Raw genomic sequence first — 22,509 nt, forward strand, 5'->3', positions numbered from 1 at the left:
CGATCCTATGGAAAAAAGGTTATAAATTTATGTTAAGACGTCCAGCTGTGCTTAAAATATTTATCCTTGGGGAGCAAAACAGAGTATTCTCAGATCCAGAGGAAGCACGAGAATTTGCAGAACACCTACAGGACAGAAGGGGAGATGAAGAGTTGTAACAAGAATGAAGAACAGCGATAAAATATATATAAAGATGTAAAAATAATGTATATGTAAGAACCAAAGATGGGAAAGAGGAGGGAAAAAAGGAAGTAAGGGGGAAAAAAAGAGGGTGAACTTTGTTATATGTGTGTTAAAAAAAAAAAAGTATTTTCTGGTGGGGGGTTGGGTGGGAGAAAATAACCGTCACTGCGAAATCAGTTGATGCTTGTGAGCCGGTTCACAATTCAAATGGAGAGGGGAGTTGTGGTTGCCCGGCAAGAGATAAGGGGAAACTCAGAGATGGGGGGACATTTGGAGCTAAGTGAATATTGGATGTGGGAGTTGTTGGAGTATTTTATGTTTAAAATGTGTTGTCATACATTGAGTTTAAAAAGGGAAAACTAAGAGATGAAAATGGGGAAAAGGGGGATGGTGGTGGTGGTGAGGAAGCGGAAATGAGTTGTAAACAGGATATGAGATGGCCATGTTGAATTATATGACTATAAATATTAATGGAATACATAATCAAAGTAAACAGAAGAGGCTATTAAATTTACTGGAAAAGTAAAAAAAAAATAGACATGGCATTTGTGCAGGAAACGCATCTAACTGAAGTGGAACATAATAAATTAAGGAGAGACTGGGTAGGGCACGTAGCGGCAGCATCATATAATTCAAAAGCCAGAGGTGTAGCTATATTAATTAAAAAAATGTACCAATCAAAACAGAGGAGGAAATAATGGATCCAGCAGGGAGGTATGTAATGATAAAGTGTCAGATATATTCAGAATTCGCAGTTATTTTAGAAAAATTTCCACATGAGTTTGTTTCGATGGAATAAAAATTTATTATGAACTTATGATGTACCAATATTGAAACATTTATTAAACTTAATAAATTGGGGCTTAAAAATAAATGGTCTGGGCGATTGCCATTATATAATAATCAACTTGTTCCTTTTACAGTCTCCAATATTACTTTGAAACAATGGGAAAGGAAAGGAATAAAAAAATTTATCAGATTGTTTTTTTTTGAAGGATGTTTTTGTTCTTTTGAGGAATTGCAAAGGAAATTTGGTATTAGTGGAAATTCTGTATTTGTATATTATCAGTTAAGATCATTTGTAAAACAGATATGTGGCCGACATATGATTTTATTGCCTGAAACTAGTTTTGAGAAATATGTACTTTCCATACCAAAAAAGGGGTATATATCTGATTTGTATTGTATTTTACAAGAAAATGAAAGCAAGACAGATTGGGATAAAGATAAGTTGAAATGGGAAAAAGATTTAGGTTCTATAATAGCTGAAGAAGCCTGGATGGAAATTTGTCAGAATAGTATTCGGAAATTGATTAATGCTAGATTAGCGATGATTAATTATAATTTTATACATCAATTATATTTAACACCAGAGAAATTTTAAAAATTTGGTCTTAGTAAATCAGATTGTTGTTTTCGTTGTGATCAGACGGCCAATTCTTTTTTACATACAGTTTGGTTTTGTGATCGATTGCAACAGTTTTGGAAAGGTATTCAATCTATATTTAATAGTTTATATAATATCTATGTTGTATTAGATCCTGATATATTTTTATTAGGGAATATGCAATCATTAATTGACTTAGGCTTAAATGATTATCAGATTTCTTTTATCTATTTAGCCTTAGCGGTGGCCAAGAAATGTATAGCACTTACATGGAAAGACAGAAATATATTAACTTTAGATAGGTGGTATTTAGAGATGAAGTCTTGTTTAATTATGGAAAAGATCTCTTTTTTAATTCAAGATAAGATGTTATTTTATAAGCTGAAGTGGACTTCATTTGTTAAGTACATGCAATTAAGTTTGACTTAAATATGTTTTATGTGTGATATTTTAGATTTGATAACTTTTTCTTATTAGTATTTTTATTTGTTATTTTTTTTGTTTGTGAGTGTTTTTTGTTATATTTAATATTATTAACTTCATTAATTCTTCACTCTTTATTTTGGGGGGAAGGGTGGGTTTTTTTTTATATATATATAGATTTTTTTTTAGTGGCCGTATATATGGGGGGGGGGTTAGACTGATTTAAGTTAGGTCATTAATGCTGTGTTGTAATAATTACTTTATTTTTATTTTCTTTAAATGTAATTTTTTTGTTTTATTCATGTGATAAAATCTTTAAATAAAGTTTAAAAAAAAAGATATATTCAGAATTCTGGAATTTGCTCAATATATATGCACCTAATGAAGAAGATCAAAAGTTTATGCAAGTTTTTTTTTAAGATTGTAGATACGCAAGGGAATATATTAATAGGAGGGGATTTTAACCTTAATTTGGATCCAATGTTGAATAAAACTGGACAAAAGACTAGCAAAAAGAATAAAGTGGGTAAATTTATGGTTAACTCAATGCAAGAAATGAAACTTATGGATATATGGAGGAGACAGCACCCAAGAGAGAAGGAATACTCATTCGAGTAGGCATAACACATACTCAAGGATTGATATGTTTTTGTTGTTGGCCCATATTCAAGGGAGAGTTAGAAAAACTGAATATAAAGCTAGATTGCGATCTGATCATTCACCGCTGTTATTAGCAATAGAACTGGAGGACATCCCACCAAGATCATATAGATGGAGGTTAAACTCCATGCTACTTAAAAGGCAGGAATTTAGAGAGTTTATTGAACGCCAAATTAAAACATACTTTGAAATAAATACGGAATCAGTGAAAGACAAATTTATATTATGGGATGCAATGAAAGCTTTCATTAGAAGGCAGATAATAAGTTATGTAACTAAAATGAAAAAGGACTACAGTCGGGAAATAGAACGGTTGGAAAGGGAGATAGTAAGTACAGAAAAAGAACTAGCAAAAAGGATGATATAACAGAAAGAAGAGAATTGGCAGACAAAAATAAAACGAAGCATTACAAATGTATAAGGTGGAGAAGAACATAATGAAAATAAAGCAAAAGTATTATGAACTAGGAGAAAAAACGTACAAAATATTAGCCTGGCGACTTAAAACAGAACAAGCTAAAAGAACTGTATTGGCATCAAGGAAAAAGGACAAACAAATTACATATAATCCAATGGAAATTAATGAAAACTTTAAGGAATTTTATGAACAATTATACCAAACTGAGAATGAGGGAAAAGATAATAAAATAGAAGAGTTTTTAGCTAAAATTGAACTGCCGAAATTGCAAGAGGAACAAAACAAACTGATAAAACCATTTGAAATAGAGGAAGTACAGGATATATTAAAAAAGCTGCTGAACAATAAAATGCCTGGAGAGGATGGATTCCCAATAGAATTCTATAAAACATTTAAAGAGTTATTAATTCCTCCTCTCTTGGAAGTAATGAACCAGATTGAAGAAACACAAAACTTGCCAGATTCGTGTCTTCTTTGGCTTGGCTTCGCGGATGAAGATTTATGGAGGGCTAATGTCCACGTCATCTGCAGTCTCGTTTGTGGCTGACAAGTCCGATGCGAGACAGGCAGACACGGTTGCAGTGGTTGCAAGGGAAAGTTGGTTGGTTGGGTGTTGGGTTTTTCCTCCTTTGCCTTTTGTCAGTGAGGTGGACTCTGAGGTCTTCTTCCAAGGAGGTTGCTCCCCGCCGAACTGTGAGGCGCCAAGATGCACGGTTTGAGGCGATATCAGCCCACTGATGGTGGTCAATGTGGCAGGCACCAAGAGATTTCTTTAGGCAGTCCTTGTACCTCTTTTTTGGTGCACCTCTGTCACGGTGGCCAGTGGAGAGCTTGCCATATAACAGCAATAATTACAGTAATACCAAAGACGGGGAAGGATCCACTAACTCCAGCAACATATAGACCAATATCTCTACTTAATTCAGATTATAAGATAATAGCAAAATTATTAGCAAACAGAGTGGCTGATTGTCTACCAAAAATAGTAAAACAAGATCAAACTGGATTTAGTAAGAAAAGATGAACAGCGGATAATGTCTGTAAACTTATTAATCTAATTCATGCAGTTCAAAGAAATAAGAAGTCAACAGTGGCTGTTGTTTTAGATGCAGAAAAAGCATTTGACAGAGTAAAATGGAATTATTTATTTAAAGTATTACAGAGGTTCAATCTCCCAGAAAAATATATTAATTGGATTAAAGCATTGTATAATGGATCATTGGTGAAAGTAACAGTAAATGGATATGTATTGAGCCAATTTAAATTAAGTAGGTCAACTAGACAGGGATGTCCATTATACCCCTCATTGTTCGCCTTAGCAATAGAACCATTGACAGAACTAATAAGAATAGAAAATAAAATAAAAGGGATAAAAATAAAGGAGAAGGAGTATAAAATCAGCTTATTTACAGATGACATCATAGTATACCTAACAGAACCAGAAATATCAATAAAAGAATTACATAAGAAATTGAAGGAGTATGGAGAAATATCGGGGTACAAGATCAACGCAAATAAAAGTGAAGTGATGCCAATGAGTAATGCGGATTATACAGAATTTAAAAAAGAATCTCCATTTGAATGGCAAACACAACCAATCCGATACCTAGGGATCAGGTTAGATAATAACTTAAGCCACTTGTACAAACTAAATTATTAGCCACTAATAAAGAAATTGCAGGAAGACTTGGAACATTGGAAAGAATTACTGCTAACGTTGATAGGGAGGGTAAATTGCATTAAAATGAATGTCTTCCCAAGGATATAATACTTATTTCAATCGTTACCAATTCCCTTAACAGAGAAATTCTTTAATGAACTAAAGAGAATAATAAGGAAATTTTTGTGGAAAGGGGGGGGAAACCGAGGATAGCGTTAGATAAATTAACAGAGAGGTACAACCAAGGTGGTTTGCAGTTACCAAACTTTAAAAATGATAGAGTAGCACAATTAAGGTGTTTATCAGATTTTTATCAGACAAGGGAAAAACCAGATTAGACTAAGATAGAGCTAGATAAAATAGGGGAGAAGGTACCAGAACATATACTTTATAAGTGGGTTGAAAAGCTGGTACAATATAAAAGTTCACCAGTATTGCATCATTTACTCAATATATGGAAGAAAATTCATTTAGAAAGGAAAAAAACAAATTACCAAATACCAAAATTATTATTGACACAAAATCAGCTAATTCCTTTTACAATAGATAACCTTTCCTTTAGAGAATGGGAGAGAAAAGGAATTCAAAGAATAGAAAATTGTTTTTTGAGAAATAATTTATTAACATTTGAACAATTGAAGTACAAATATGGAATAACTCAATGTTTGCATATCATCAACTGAAAGCTTACTTAAAGGATAAATTGGGAAACAGACTGAGATTACCAGAAGGAAGCAGCTTTGAATATGTGATTACAGACACAATGATAATTAAAAAGTTTATAACGAACATGTACATTAAGCTGCAAGAGAAAGAAAATGATGAAATAAGCTATAAACCCAAACAAAAGTGGGAAAAGGATTTAAACATAAAGATTAAAAAATGAAACATGGGAAAAGTTATGTTCGGGAACTATGAAAAATATAATAAACACAAGGGTTCGCATGATACAGTATAATTGGTTACACAGGTTATATATCACGCCCCAAAATTTAAAAGAATGGGATCCAACATTATCAGATAGATGTTTTCGCTTTAAGAAAGAAATTGGAACAACAGTACATGCAATTTGGGCATGTGAGAAAGTGAAAAGGTTTTGGGAAGATCTAAATCAGATATTAAATAAAATCACAAAAAATAACATATCAAAAAATCCAGAGATCTTTCTTCTAAGTAATATAAGAAGTAAGGAATTAGGTCTCAAACTGGATGAAGCGCAAAAAAGATTTATTATGATAGCCTTAGCTGTAGCAAAAAAATGTATAATGTCAACTTGGAAATCTGAAGAGAGCCTGAGAATACAGCAATGGTACATGTAAATAAATAAATGTATTCCATTGGATAAAATAACATATAATTTAAAAAATAAAGTCACATTATTTGAACAAATTTGGGAACCATACATGGAACATAACAGAGAGGTAATCTGAGATTGCCTTGGATCTCCACTCCCTAAAATGATAAGAAGACAAAACGACTTGATCCAGTGTGTAAAAGTAGATGACACATTTTTCTTGTTTATTTTTCATTGTGTGAAGACATTGTTTAATGGTTTTATTGTATTGTATATGTTGAATGTTTATTGTTTTGGAGGAGGTGGGAAGGGGGAGGGAAGGTAGTGGGGGGGAAAAAGGGGAGAAAATGCCAATGTGTATAATTAAGAGGGAAATATTTGTATGTATTTTGTTTGATATGGTTCACAGTGTGAAAAATAAAAAATTAAGGTTCAATAAAGATGTCTAATATTGCTTTCCTTTTGTTTAATAAAAAGGTACAGTCCTGACATTGTTTTTCTTCAGGAAGTTATTGAGCCTTATTACATTTACTTAAAGAAGAGAGCAGTGCACTACACTATAATTCCAGGTATGAAATGAGCTCTGGGCTTGAACCCGAACCTTAAATTTAGACATACAGCATGGTATAAGGCCCTTCCAGCCCATGAACCTGTGCCACCCAATTACACCCACAACCCCTGTACAGTTTGAAAGGTGGGAGGAAACCCAAGGACCTGAATGAAACTCCTGCAGACGCTGGGAGAACATACAAAAGCCTTACAGGCAGCGCTAGATACGAACCTGGGTTGCTGGCGCTGTAACAGCATTACGCTGCCCCTCTGCTATGCTAACTATGCTCTTCCCTTTATTGTCCTATTATTGCCCAAGTCCTATTATTGAAGACATGACTATCATTTGTATTCAAATTTTTAGGTTTAATTTTGATAATACAGTCATGTGTCGCATAACGTCCATGATTCGTTCTATGAAATAGGACATTGTGATTTGGACATTGTGCCACAATACCATATTATAATAACGGGCGTTTGTTATGACAATCAAGACCTATGTATTATAGGTTATATATGTGCTGTACCATTATTCGCGTGGCAGCACAATCGCTTTTTATACAAGAGACATGAGATCCACGTGTTGCATGCAGAAGCCGCTACATCCCATTCTCCGAATGGGATTTCTGAACTCTATTATAACCTTACGGGACCATGGACGTACATACGGTCAGACGTTGCCTGAACCGACGTTATGCGGTGCATGACTGTATTGCGAATATAGTTTAATTTGCTGGGAGCTTTCCAGCTCATCTCTACTGACTTACCAGTTGAATGACTCTGAACTCTTTGTATGTTACACATTTCACTTGCCACGAGCAGCTGCATGTGTGTCAAAATCTGATTAGAACATAGAATAGTACAGCTCAAGAACTGTGGCTCACATATCTGCACCAAACACGATGCCCAAATTAAAACTAAATCTCTAATGCCAGCACAGGATACACATCCCTCTATTGCCTGCATACTCCTGTTTATCTCGAAGCCTCTTAAACACTACTGTTGTGGTGGAAGCAGATGCTGCTTCCGACAGCCCATAACAGTATCAACCAAAATGTGACACTGATCCACAAAAGAAAGTATTAAAACAGGTGACACAATGCTTGCTCAAAAAGGAGCTGGAAGCTTTGGAAGGTGTGCAGAAGGTATTTCTCTGGATTAGAGGGTATGAAGTACAGGAAGAAGTTTGTTTTTTTGTCTCTCTCTAGAGCGTTAGGGTCTGAGCAGAGATCTGATAGAAGTTTATAAGTAAAAACACACAGAAATGCTGGAGGAACTCAGCTGGCCCTTTCAGTGTCTCTCAGAGGCAAAGATATATTGCTGACATTTTGGGCCTGAGCCCTTCTTCAAGGAATAAGCTAGAATCAGGAAGTCTCAGAATTCAAACAATGGGGGAGGAATCCAGACCAACAAAATGTGTTAATTGGATGTGATAGAAGACAAGATATGAATTTATCATGTTTGTGCAAAAGGAGATGGAAAGGAGAGACAGAGATAGGGAAAGACGACAGTGGGGTGTGGGGTGAGAAGGTTTGTTAACCAAAGCCAGAGAAGTCAATATTAATACCATCCTGTTGGAGGGTGCCCAGTCAGAAAATGAGGTGTTGTTTCTCCAATTTACAGGTGATCTCGATCTGGCAGTGCATGAGACCATGGACAGACATGTCAGCAAGGGAACGGGTTGGAGAATTGAAATAGGTAGCCACTGAGAGATCCATGCCATTGCGGCGGACAGAGCCAAGGTGCTCAACAATGCGATTTCCCAGTCTCTCCAATGTAGAGAAGACCACAGTGAGAACACCAGATGCAGTTTATAAGGGTGATTAGGTTTTTATAAAGGATCAACACCCCAAATGTTGGCAGGCCATTATTCTGTGACCTACTGAGTTCTTCCAGCAATTCCTAGATTGCTCCTGGCAGGATATTTTGTTACTCGATGGAACTTGAAATCCCATGTCGAAAAGACTTCTCTCATACACTGTTTTGTTGCATTAACTCGGGTTACTCTTTTGGGTGAGCAATCGAACTAGCATTTATTAGATATAGTAGCGGATGTACACCTTGCTCAAGCACAATGCAGGGTGCATCTGAAGCCGTGTGAACTCCTGAATTGGTTTGCCTTTTTTCTACAGATTCATCTCTCCTTAGCTCTAAACTCTAGAATTCTTTCCCTGGACCTTTCTGCCTCTTGTACACTTTCTTTTGGGCATTCTTAAAATGCCACCTTAACTGTTCTGATACATTTCTGTGCATCAATATCCGAGCTTGTCATATTTTTCATTGTAGTACCTTTAAATATATTAGCACTTCAAAAAGGTATTATAAGCCAAGATAAATGACGGGAATGGAATGCTTTCAGCTGGGGGAAGTGGGGTGGGGGTGGAGAGGGAAGAAAGTCATTAAATAAACCTAAATTGTACATTGTTTTTCTTTAGCAAATGTAGATGGTTACTACACAGCTATTATTCTAAAAAAATCACGAGTGAAAATACTGAAAAAAGAAATAATAGATTTCCCAACCACAAGCATGATGAGAAACCTCCTCATCATTCACGTAAGTCGATTGTGAAGGAAACTGTTAGAATTATCAATTCATCGCTGAAAGAAAAATAATTGGAGTTAACATTGTTTTTTTAAAACTCTACACGTTCCTGGATGAGGATAATGTGTTGTTAATGACGCACAGGTACTTGCAAATGGATGTGTTTAATTGGCTTTGAAGAAGGTGGAATAAAGAGCTATGATTCATTTGAATGAACATTCTTAATGCATCAAACTAACTTGAATGACCAACTGTTTCTCCCTCTGCAGCTACTTCTTGTGTCTCAGGATTATATTCTCCATCTCTCTGTAGAATGGAAAGTCAGTCCATGTTTATACATTCAGTCCCCAGGTTACGAACAACTCGTACTTACGAATAGTTGATCTGAATTGGCGCATGCACATAATGTTACCTCACGAACGCTAAATAAGTACCATAAGTATCTGTTCCACTTTGCGTACAAATTCTGCTTATGGACAGAGCCAGGAAACAGAACTCGTTTGTAACCTGCGGACTGCCTGTATTGGTGATATCTAGTTTTAATCAATCAAAGAAACACTAAAACAATCTCCTTTGATGTTGATGTGCCTTTGGGTTTGATGTTCCAGCTGCAAGTTCTGGCTGCGTTGGAAACTTTAATATCTCATTTGATCTAAGGGCATGTGTCTGTTCCTTCTCTGCTCAGATAAATCCATATCCATGTTTTGATTCCCATGTCTCTTCCCTGGAACAGTGATTTTTTTTTTGTGATTATCTTATTCCCCAGGTCCTTTTTGCATCTTTATTTTAGATGCGTACAACAACAAAAGTAATCCTGTGCAGGTGGGAAACTTTTAAAGACAACTTCTACCCTGCATGACATTTCTTTAAAATGCATACTTAAAATGATATAGAACAGTACAGGCCCTTTGGCCCACAATGTTGTGCTGATCTTTAGACCCTGCCTCCCACATAACGCTCCACCATAACTTCCTCCATGTACTTGTCTAGTGGTCTCTTGAAATTCACCAATGTACCTACCTCCACCACTGACCCAGATAGTGCATTTCACGCACCAACTACTCTCTGGGTAAAAAGAAACCTTCCTCTAATGTCCCCCTTGAACTTCCTTCCCATTACCTTAAAGCCATGCCCTCTTGTACTGAGCAGTGGTGCCCTAGGAAGGAGGCACTGGCTGTCCACTCTATCTATATCTTGTTGTAACCTACGACAACCTTCAACACTATCCACTTATCATTACAGACTTCTTCATTCAGATCATTTCTATAAATCACAAAGAGTAGGAGTGATTTGATAGAGAAGGGCAGAGATATGTTAAAGATTTTGCTTGCACCAGCTTATCCAAATACAAAAAAAATGTGTTTGATTATGACTCCCAGGCAAGATATGGATTGTCATGTATTGCAACTAAGGAAAGTTTAAATGAAACTTTTTGGTGCCATTTCTTAAAGGAACAAAGAAATTATGTTTGTTTCCCAGCAAGGTAGAACGTTTTACAGAATATTGGAATGCATTTGAACATTTTTAAATGTGACTTGTCCTGCGCAGGGGACCTGTTATAAATTCTAGTTATTTCATTGTTAAATATCCAACTGAGGAAATGATGGACCAATCAAATGCCCTTGTTCTGCTACCTTGCACTGTTATAGGTAAACATTGCTGGGAATGAACTCTGCTTAATGACCTCCCACATGGAGAGCACAAAGGAACATTCCAAGGAGCGGATCAAACAACTTGGAACAGTCCTCCAGAAAATGAAAGAAATACCAGATTGTGCCACGGTCATATATGGAGGGGATACCAATCTAAGAGATAAGGAGGTGAGAGTATTGGCCACTTGGCATTGATGTGAAACTCCGGGTGGTAATCCAACGAGCACGGTGGGTACTGACCTTTGTCTGCTATAAGTGGCTCCTCTGATCTCTCCCACCACCTCCATTGGTTATGATGGAAGCTGTTGCCTGCTGCCATTGAGTCTATTGCTCATGGAAGAACTTCCAGGATGGGGACAGCTGTGCAATATAAACAGAGAGAGAAGACTAGGATAAGAGGGCACAGCTTCAGGATTGAAGTACGTCCACAGAGATGCGGAGGAATTTCTTCAGCCAAAAGATGGTGAATCTGTGGAATTTGTTGCCACAGGTGGTTGAGGAGACCAGATCTTTGGGTGTATTTAAGGGAGAGATTGATAGATTCTTGATTAGCCAGGGCATCAAAGGTTATGGGGAAAAGGGTGGGCAGTGGGGCTGAGTGGGAAAATGGATCAACTCGTGATTGAATGGTGGGGCAGACTCGATGGGCTAAATAGCCTATTTCTGCTTCTTTGTCTTGTGGTCTTATGGAATGTAGAGATTCCATATCTGCACAATCCATCCATGCTCACCCAGCCAAGATACGCAGGCTAGTATTGCTATTCTATACAATGACAACTAGACCTCTGACAATGGCTCCTAGCAGAAGTCAGAAATGGATGCAGACTTTTCTTATATCAAAAATGTGTTGATTGTTTTCCATTACCTGCAACTATCATAATATTTTATCCCAGTTGTGTTACCATATGCAGTTAATGAAATGATCTGTAAAATTCTTCTTGAATTCTTTGTGCAACAGAGTGAACAATATTTACCTAAGCATGTTCCCATGGATTCTTATGTCATTGGGTAGTAGCTTGATTTGCTTGCCATCTGTGATAGCAGTGACTAATTTTGGTTTGGAAGTATTTTGTAGCAGAACCTTTATCAGTATTAGAGCAGAGGAGGATAAGTGGCTGTGTTATGCCCCTTCCTGATGGAACTCTTCCACTGGGCACTGATGGACATGCATGTTAATAAATTGGGGGTGAGAGTGGATTTGGGACATTATCATGATTGAGAATTCTGCCATGGACACCATCTTTTCAGTATTTTTTTTCTCCCCCTTTGTGCAGGTGGAAAAGTTTGGACGATTACCAGAGGGTATCTTGGATGTCTGGGAATTCTTAAACAAACCTGAATACTGCCGTTACACCTGGGACACCACCATCAATAATAACTTGAAGGCACGCTATGCCTGTAGACTCCGCTTTGACCGTGTGTTTTTCAGGGCTTCCAACGGAAATGAAATTGTCCCGAAAGAAATGACTCTCATTGGACAAGACAAGTTAGAATGTGGACGGTTTTGCAGTGATCACTGGGGACTCATTTGCAACTTTGATGTCATACTCTAAGATCAACTGCAGTGCTTAGAACATAACAACAATTGCACCTGGAAGTTGGAGTTGCATAATTTCTGTCATGAAAATTTTCTGGGTCTTTGAATGAATTCAAAAATTACTTTGAATTACTTCGCCATTTCAACACACAAGTTTATACTCCTTCTGAAAAGCTAAAGGTGATGAGGAAAGTTATTGTTCATGCTACTAAATTGCATAGCTGGCTAAACCAAGCCAACTGCCTAAAGAAATAATGTGTTCCTTTACTTTGCTTATTTCTTTGCCATGGTGAGTAATTCCCCACAATTTGTTTTTAAAAATCATTTTTCCAGAATGACTCTTTGTTCCCAGCATTGCCGTTGCTGTGATAGAAGTCTTGTAAACGGTTTTTACGGGTAATGGTTCTCCGTTTGTGCAAAATGCCGTTTCTCTGTTAAATAACATTTTAATTTGGGGAATTTATGAAAGTGGGAAAAATCTTCTTTTGTCTTGCGTTAATACATGTTGGAAAGCCTAACTGTTTCTGTTAGATGCATTTCTATTTTAACCAATGATTTTAATATTGCAAATAAACATGATATTTACAGTAACCATTTACAGAAAGAACTCTTTTACTTAGGTATCCCAAGAAGTTGGTTGGCAATATAGTTGACAGGATGAGGCTTTTTCTTTCAGGAACATCGCACTGAGTGCTAAGAACATAGGCATAAGCTCTTGTGGGATGGAAGTGAATTTTGAGGTCATCCTGACTCTTAGATGCTGTCCTGAAAAGCATAGCAAACTATTTGAAAAGATCAGATAATCTGACCTTGACTCCCTTGTCCACTCCTCCCTTCCCACCATACGCCCCCTTGGCATCTACTCCTGTGACCGCAGGAAGTGCTACATGTGCACTCACACCTCCTCCCTCAACACTGTTCGTGGCCCCAAACAGTCCTTCCCAAGTGAAGCAACGCACCACTTGCAAATCTGTTGGGGTCACCTACTGCATCCAATGCCACCGTCTCCTCTACATCGGAGAGACTGGATGCAGACTGGAAGATAGTTTTGTTGAGCACCTTGGCTCTGACCAGAATAGAGGGATATCCCAGTGGCCATCCATTTCATTTCCCCACCCCATTCCCTTGCTGATATGTCTGTCTGTGGTCTTATGCACTGCCAGTCTGAGACCACCCACAAATTAGAGTAATAATGTGTATTCCGTCTGGGTACCCCCAACTGGATGGCATTGATGTCGACTGCTCCAGTTTCTGTTAAGCCCCCCATCTATCCCTATTTCTCCTCTAGCTTTTCCTCTCTTTCCTTTTCCTGCTGTCTCCTTTCCTCCAGCTCTTCATTCATAGATCAATCATTACTTTTCCTGTCCTATCCATGTCCCATTATCACCTCTTGCCTGTTGGCCTGTGCTCCTCCCCCTTCCCTTTCTTTCTCCCCAGCCTTTTTATTCAGGTGCCCGATTGCTTTTAGTTATACCTTTAAAATGGGCTCCAGCCTTCTTGTATGAGAAGAGAAACTAGTTTGATGATTCAAAGAGCAACGAGTTTGGACACAGGCTGAAGGCAGGAATGATCTTTATTGAAACATAAGGGAATTGCAACAGGGATAATGCACAGTGTAATTAGACAACATAGTATTAGACACATCAGTTACAACGATTACTGATACTAGTGTGACAGAATATTATCATGTTTTTGGGAGATAAATTGGGGCAGGGTTTTAGTGTAGGTCACATACAAACACTTTAAAACCGATCTTATTTAAAATACTGGAGCTCTGCTCATGCTAGACATATCAGCCCCAGAGTCTGTGCAAAAGTTTTGGAGAGTGCCCAAGATACTCCAATAATGGATTGTTGTTTACAAAAAGGCAACAGATGAAAGAGCTTGTCAGAGCTGCCTTCTGTCTGGAATGGAGCTTGCTGTTCTAAGAGGGTAATGTGGTTTTTCAAGCAGAGAGTCAAACAGGCTTTCCCTCGCAAAGAGAGAGATCAGTTCTACAGTTTTACAGTCACCAGCAGCAACTGCAACTGAAACAGGACAAACTGGCAAGCTTGTGGAAAACCCCATTTGGAAGACGGATTGTGAGTGCTTAGTTCAGCTTGGTCAAAGCCCTTGTGGTTCATGTAAGAGGAGAGCACTGGCTATCTAATGTTTCACTTGAAATAAGATAAACAAAAAGGAACTGTGTGGTGACCTGAAAGAAAGAGGTTATCATCTGGAGAAGCCTGAAGGGGGCAAGTTTCGTCATAAAGACACTGAAATGGCTGATGAAAGTAAATCAGTTGTAGGTGTCCAATGAGCAACAAATCTCTCTGAAACCAGCAAGAACCTTCCTGAGTTGTAACCATTTACCTGTTAAGCACCAAAGCCTGGTGAACTTCATAAATGTTAAATTTCAGTATAAGAATTGGCTGCAACCAGTGAACTTGGAGGAATGAGAAGTGAGACTGGACTATGAATCAAAGAACTTTTCTGAACTTACACACACATTTCATACACGTGTGCTTAGAATTAGAAGGGGGTTAAGTTAGGCTAGTTATGTTAATAGTGATAAGTTAAAGTGTGATTCTATTTTCATGTTTAAAGATAATTAAAAGCAAATTTTGTTTATCCATTTGTCTTGGTAAATATCTGTTGCTGCTGGGTTTTTGGGTCCTCTGGGCTCGTAACATTTTATGGGGACTTGTCCTTTCGGATTGAAAATTAAAGTTTTTGTGATTTATTAATTACTTTTTTCAAGCTAATTTAAAGCTTGTGTGTGGAAAAACAGCAGCAATGGATATTGATACATTTTTGTCACAACCATCACCTGCAGAGCTCCAAAGCAAGAGAAAAGAGGAACTGATGGTTATTTCTAAGGCATTAAAACTGACCGGTCAAGCATTGGATGAGGAAAATAAAAATACAGGGGATTATAGTGAAATATAAGTGAGGGTAAAGTTGTTGAGAAAGACTTAGATAATTTTCCAGAGGATAGATCTGTTGAGTTGGAATTGGAGAAATTGAGGGTGGAAGAAGAAAGAGAGAAGCGGAAGGTGTTGGAGGCTGAGAAACAGAGACAATACGAGGCAGAGGTAGCTGAAAGATGGAGGGAGGATGATGAAAGACAAGGAAAATATGACTTGGAAAAAGATTGGAAGGAACAGACCATTTCAATTAGAGAAGTTAAAATTTGAGATGGAGAGAAATGTGAAAGTGAGAAGGAAGGTGATCCATATTTTGTTTTTAGATCTAATTGAACTGCCTGATCAGAAAGCTGTAACTATTACTAAGCATCTATTAAACTTTCTCAGTGACCATGGGTTTGATGACTCTTACTTTAAACAGTACCTTGTAGCATTCACAGATGGGGTGAGTGTAATGCTTGGTGTCAAATCTGGTGTTGCTACAATTCTCAAGGAACATTACCCTGATGTGATAATTTGGCCCTGTCTTAATCACAGATTAGAACTTGCAGTTGGTGATTCGGTGAGAGAAGTTCATGGAATTAATCTTTTTCAATCACTTATGGACAAATTGTACTCGGTTTACAGTAGATCACCTCTAAATCAAAAGGAACTGTCTGAATGTGCGTCTCAACTAGAACAACAAATTTGCAAAATGGGCCATGTTCTGGGCTCCAGGTGGGTAGCTCGCTCGTTCCAAACAGTTTCAGCAGTGCGGCAAAATTGTGAAGCTCTGTGTTTTCATTTTGAAAAAGCAATGAAGGATGAAACAAGATCTGGGAGTGACAGAAAAACCAGTGAAGGCTGTTAAAAAGACTCTCTTCAGAACAGTTTCTATTGGACTTAGCTCAAATGTATAACACGTTGCATGAACTTGGTTTACTGTCAGAATATTTACAGAAAGGCACCACTATGATTGTTTACGCAGACAAAGTGATCCATTGGAGCATAAGATCGCGACATGGACTGAAAGAGCAACCTGGCACAAAAAACCGAGAAGTTCAAGAGGCCTTAACAAGCAACAACAAAATTTGTCTCCATTAATTACCTCCAGTTTCTTACTAATCTTATAAACAATTTGCAGCACTGTATGTTCACGACATCTTCCTTGAAAGGTTCTCAAACTTCTGAACCTCAAAGAATACATAAATCCTTGCTAAATGAAATGTGTGTGGCCTGATAAGGGCGACTGACCTGCTGAAATACTGCCTTAATTATGGAGAAGCTGCGATATCATCTCTCTGTAAGAGGTTTAAAGCTTTCTTCTTTCTGTGCAATAAAGGCCTTCGGAGATTATGTGGAGGATCGTGGATGGCGCATCCCCCAAGATTTACACCCATTACTGAGCTGTCCACAAGATATTCCTATTAATACTGCTGAGTGTGAGAGGGGATTCGGTCACATGAACTCGATAATAACAACGATACAGTCTAGAATTCTCATAAATCATGTATCAGCCCTTGTGCTTGTTCAACTCCACGGACCTCCGCTAGTTCAGTGGAATCCTGAGCCGTATGCGGCATCATGGCTACAGCACAACAGATCAGAGGGTGACACCAGGTCCAGAGTTGTCAGACCCCCGAAAATATATTATGCTGACCCTTTGTGGAAATTATTGCGAAGCTTCTCGTTGGTGGCATTTGGTAAGTAGGTAATTAGTTTTGAAATGGTAAATACATGATTGCCGTCTAAATCTTTATTTGTTGATAATTATATTTTATGATAATTAGTGTGAACCATGAAATTCTTTGTCATAATCAATTATACAACGGCAAATACAACATGGCGGCCACCAAGGCCAGATCTCGCGAGACCTTCTTGTTACTGTTTTTGGTGAGTTCCTGCACCCCCGGATAGCATCTTTGGTAAGTTTGCAGATGACACCAAGATTGGTGATATAGTGGACAGCGAAGAAGGTTATTTAGGACTACAGCAGGATCTTGATGAACTGGGAAAGAAATAAGGAGCTGAAGTTTAACTCTGACGAGTGCCAAGTATTGTAATTCAGCAGATTAAACCACGATGAGTTACACAGTGAATGGTAGGGCCTTGGGGAGTGCTGTAGAACTTGGTACAGATACCTAGTTCTATGAAAGTGGTGACGCGGGGAAGCAGGATGCCAAAGAATTTTATTGTATGTTAGTATGTGTGTTATATGTGGATTGTGGATGAACACGCGGCCTCCCTGCCTGGAATATTATGGATGGCCATGTGACCTCCCTGTCTGAAACCTATTCGGAAGCCACATCACCTGCCAATCACGGTAAGGTGTGCACTCAAGGTTAGTGCTACCACCAGGTGAACCAGGCAGCCGCCTAGGCCACAGACATCTGAGGGGCCCATTCAGAATGGCCAGATGTCTGGTGCGTAGGGGCGAAATGTCAAAAGTTACTGTATACTTACTGTATTAGTCCCGTTGTCCCTTGGCTGGTTAGACGTGGGCATCTTTATTTTGTCCATGCATGATTGATTTGAGTAGCAGTACTGCCAGGTGAAAGCACAGTGGGCCCGTAGATGGGAATGTTTAACGCGGCTATGAGTAGGGGTGTATTTCTGATGCAAACAGCAGCGACTGCAGTGGCGGGCTTTGAAGGAAGGCCAGACAAAAGGGAGGGGGGAGTGAGGGGTGGAGCCAGAACAGAGGGGAGGCAGGGGGAGCAAGAAGAGAGGGGAAGGGAAGGGGAAAGAACAGAGGTGAGGGAGTGAAACCAGAGCCAGAAGAGAGGGGGGGGGGGAGAACAGAGGGGAGTAGGTGGAAGCCAGAACAGAGGGGAAGGGAGGGGGGGAAGGAGTTGGAAACCAGAACGAAGGGGGGCAGCCAGAACAGTGGGGAGTGGGGGGAAGAAAGGGGGGTGGTGAAAGCCAGAAAAGAGAGGAGGATGGCCAGAACAGAGGGGGGCGGGGGGGAACAGTTGGGCCAATTGGCATGGGCCTATGATTTTGTGGGGGCCTACTCCACCTGGTAGAGGCAAAGGGGGGAACCCTTGACAATATCAGTATTCTTTAAAAAGGCAAAACTTGTATCCTTTGGCTTAGTAAAGAATATTCATATTTAAGAGCGTCAAGGGGGATTCTTTGCCATAAAATATTAATATTTTAAAGAAGATTCATAAAAGGTTAATACAGATAAAATATAGATAAATAAACATGAGAACTGAAACCAACTTATGTTTGATTTATTTATATACATCTTGTGGTGGCCACACACAAATAAAAATATACAGTACCTTTTCTCACTCTTCTCACAACTGCCACATCGCTCTCCGTGCATGAGCATCGCATAGGAACGAGTGATTATGCCTGCCTTGCTATCGACCAGCAGCTCGATAGATCCTGTCTTCCTCCATCAGTTTCTTTGTGCTCATATATTTGTTGTGTTCTGCAGTTGGTTTATAGATATCTGCGTTGAGCCACACACACTCATGAAACAACATTCTCTTTAATAAATTTCAGGAAACATGCCTTTGACAGCAGATAAATGCAATTTGTTTTAGTAGTCAAGCCTGTGAGTAGTTTCAATGCTTGTTAATAAAAGATACATTATTATGTTTCAAATTAGTTGTTTCATTATTAGCTTTGTTGTTTAGTACTGTCTTTCCACTTTATATACTCTTTTTATCTTTTGTTAACTGTTAATGCAAAATACTTTTTGCACTTATATATTTTATATTATGTAAAATATAATAGAGCTGCAAAGTTTGTGAAAATCTTCAAGGTCAGTAATTTTACCTTATTCTTTCTTACAATTTAAAGTGAATTTAGCAGTTTCAAATTTTGTGCTTTCAATTTTTTCTATAAAACACCTGTTTTTGAAAATGTGAAGTTGGCAATTTTTTTTTGGAGGGGGTGTAAGTTGTTGGCCTTGATTAGGGCGTAAAATTGTCTGGCACCGGCCCTGTGTACTGTGATAGATCAGTGCTTGCAGAGAACCACACTCCTGTTGGGACAGTGTGTTTGAAAGTCCCTGTCTGTGAAGCACGGACACATGCGAGAGAGTGCAGTAGGATAAGCAGCCACTGTGATCAGAGTCCCTTGTGCCCAATGTGCCTCCTTGCACCATTATAGTTTTTGTTCCTTACTGTGTAGAAGATAGGTGGCCACTGGTATCCGAGTCCAACCTGGGTCTGATGTGAATGTTTATATAGTTAATTAGTAGTAGAGTAATTAACAATCTTTGTGAGGTTTTTCAGTTGGTTGTTTTTCCAGACTCTTTTGTGTAGTCTTCCAAAGGCGCTATTTGCCTTGGCGAGTCTGTTGTCTATCTCATTGTCGATCCTTGCATCTGATGAAATGGTGCAGCCGAGATAGGTAAACTGGTTGACCGTTTTGAGTTTTGTGTGCCCGATGGAGATGTGGGGGGGCTGGTAGTCATGGTGGGGAGCTGGCTGATGAGGACCTCAGTTTTCTTCAGGCTGACTTCCAGGCCAAACATTTTGGCAGTTTCCGCAAAGCAGGACGTCAAGCGCTGAAGAGCTGGCTCTGAATGGGCAACTAAAGCGGCATCGTCTGCAAAGAGTAGTTCACGGACAAGTTTCTCTTGTGTCTTGGTGTGAGCTTGCAGGCGCCTCAGATTGAAGAGACTGCCATCCGTGCGGTACCGGATGTAAACAGCTTCTTCATTGTTGGGGTCTTTCATGGCTTGGTTCAGCATCATGCTGAAGAAGATTGAAAAACCTCACAAAGATGAGCATATACAGAGCCGTTGTCATACCCACACTCCTGTTCGGCTCCGAATCATGGGTCCTCTACCAGCATCACCTACGGCTCCTAGAACGCTTCCACCAGCGTTGTCTCCGCTCCATCCTCAACATCCATTGGAGCGCTTTCATCCCTAACATCGAAGAACTCGAGATGGCAGAGGTCGACAGCATCGAGTCCACGCTGCTGAAGATCCAGCTGCGCTGGGTGGGTCACGTCTCCAGAATGGAGGACCATCGCCTTCCCAAGATCGTGTTATATGGCGAGCTCTCCACTGGCCACCGTGACAGAGGTGCACCAAAGAAAAGGTACAAGGACTGCCTAAAGAAATCTCTTGGTGCCTGCCACATTGACCACCGCCAGTGGGCTGATATCGCCTCAAACCGTGCATCTTGGCGCCTCACAATTTGGCAGGCAGCAACCTCTTTTGAAGAAGACCGCAGAGCCCACCTCACTGACAAAAGGCAAAGGAGGAAAAACCCAACACCCAACCCCAACCAACCAATTTTCCCCTGCAGCCGCTGCAACCGTGTCTGCCTGTCCCGCATCGGACTGGTCAGCCACAAACGAGCCTGCAGCAGACGTGGACTTTTACCCCCTCCATAAATCTTCGTCCGCGAAGCCAAGCCAAAGAATTAACTATCATTTGACGTATTTCCCTGTTTGTCTCCTGTGTGTTCAATAAAGTTACCTTTGATTGTAAGTCTTGCGTCCAGACTCTTTTCTATGAACCCACCAAACCTGATACTTCCCAAAGACAACATGACAGTAAAACATTTCAACAATTTACCTGAATGAGAGAAGCAAAATTGGCCCTCTATCCTGTGCCGCCCAAATACACCCAATTGACCTGGGAGGAAACCGGAGCCCCCGCAGACATGGAGAGAACGTACTAACTCCTTACAGACAGCGTGGGATTCGAACCCCTATTGCTGGCGCTGTAACAGCGATGTGCTAACCACTATATTAATCGTGCTGCCCAGTAAGAAGGTTAAGATTAATGAAGATGAATTCTTGCCATTATTTGCCCATTTCCCCTCCAAACCCTGACATCTTCCTGACTTGGAAATATATCAACATCCTTTATCAACAAATCTTGGAAACACTTGGAGCACAGTGGGAGTATCTTGGCCACAGACTCAACTAGTTCAGCGCCTTCTCATCAGCAACTTTCATTTGGCTTCTCTTGGAGTAAGAGCAGCAATCTAACACTTTTAATTACTTTTTATTTCTTCCATTTACTTAGCTCCTTATTTTAAAATTAAAGTGCTCTATATTAATTGCCTTTCTTTCTCCCACATAAGCTTGTATTGAAATGGCTATAGGAAACAAATTTGGGAAGAAAGTGTTAACAAATCTAACCGTGGAATCTATCACTGAGATTACTCAATCAGCACAGACAGGCAATAAATGATGATCTCATCAGCAATTAGAAATCATTTCTCATCTTGCCAACAATGCCCACGTTCCATTGACGAATCAGGTCTGTCGTTTGTTAAACGGAGGTGGGGTAGGTTGGGGAAATGTTTTCCACACTAACTGGAACCAGCCAAGTAACAAAGCCACCAGCTTGTTCGATTGTAGTTTTGCTTATGACCTGCTCTTGCAGCCGTGGTATCTCTATAGCTGGCCCAGTTGAGTTCTCGGTCAATGGTGTTAGCCCACGTACATGCCCATCATATTTGCATTTAGTTTCCTGTGTTTAAGCCATCTCAGCATCAGCCTCAGATTTTTAAAAATCCTTTATAATTGTAGAAAATTTGTTTGAAAAATGGGTTACATGCTTTATTTTTCAGATGTTTCTGATAATGAGGCAACATGTTCTGCCCTGGTGTCCTCTGGTGTCAATGTTAACTACAAGTCTCAGTTTGTTGTCAAAGGAGGGGATTTTAAATTTGGACATTCAGCATTGTAACAGGCTCTTGTGGCCCACAAGTCAATGCCACCCAATTGTCCTACAACCCCTGCACATTTTTGGAGGGTGGGAGGAAGCTGGAGCACCCGGAGGAAACCCACGCAGACATGGGGAAAATGTACAAACTCCTTACAGACAGCGCCAGTTGCTGGCGCTATAACAACATTGCGCTAGGCTAACCATGCCGCTCATATTGCAGAGGCTTTGCATATTGTGCATCTCATGTTATGGCAATTGAAGGAACTATCTGTGCTAGGCAAGGTAGGTGATGTTGCTTGGTACATGGTCAGGCAACAGGAGATGCTGCAGACACATAATGCACCTGTAGATGCCCACTGCTAAACTGGCAATAATGTGTGGAGAAGTTTGCCCCTCAGCTTGTACATGAAGTTTATTTTGCGTATGAATAATTCCGTAAATAGGTCCAGTACTCATCCTTGCACCAATTTCAGTGCTCAATTCCCATTCAACGCTCCTTGGGAAATGAAACCTATACAGGATAGAAAGTATCCTGTATAAAGAGGATGAAACTACAGTAAAGCCCTGTGTTATCTGGAATTTAAGCTACCGGTAACCTCAAGCAACTGGCAAAGAAATAACGGAAAATAAATAGGTAAAAAATAGGGACGTTTAAAATCAGTGCGCC

General features: G+C 39.4%; 1 protein-coding gene across 1 annotated transcript in view; it reads left to right on the plus strand.

The window, feature by feature from the left end:
* tdp2b (tyrosyl-DNA phosphodiesterase 2b) overlaps nucleotides 1-12,896 on the plus strand; it is a 48,357-nt gene extending 35,461 nt beyond the window's left edge. The window contains exons 4-7 of the mRNA XM_069907624.1: nucleotides 6,503-6,594; nucleotides 9,010-9,128; nucleotides 10,766-10,936; nucleotides 12,043-12,896. Coding sequence (XP_069763725.1) covers nucleotides 6,503-6,594; nucleotides 9,010-9,128; nucleotides 10,766-10,936; nucleotides 12,043-12,321 — 661 coding nt within the window. The 3' untranslated portion in view covers nucleotides 12,322-12,896. The remainder of the gene's footprint in view (nucleotides 1-6,502; nucleotides 6,595-9,009; nucleotides 9,129-10,765; nucleotides 10,937-12,042) is intronic.
* Nucleotides 12,897-22,509: the final 9,613 nt, after the last annotated feature.

This window comes from Narcine bancroftii, chromosome 1 (genome assembly GCF_036971445.1).
Source record: "Narcine bancroftii isolate sNarBan1 chromosome 1, sNarBan1.hap1, whole genome shotgun sequence".
NCBI classification, from domain to species: Eukaryota; Metazoa; Chordata; class Chondrichthyes; order Torpediniformes; family Narcinidae; genus Narcine; species Narcine bancroftii.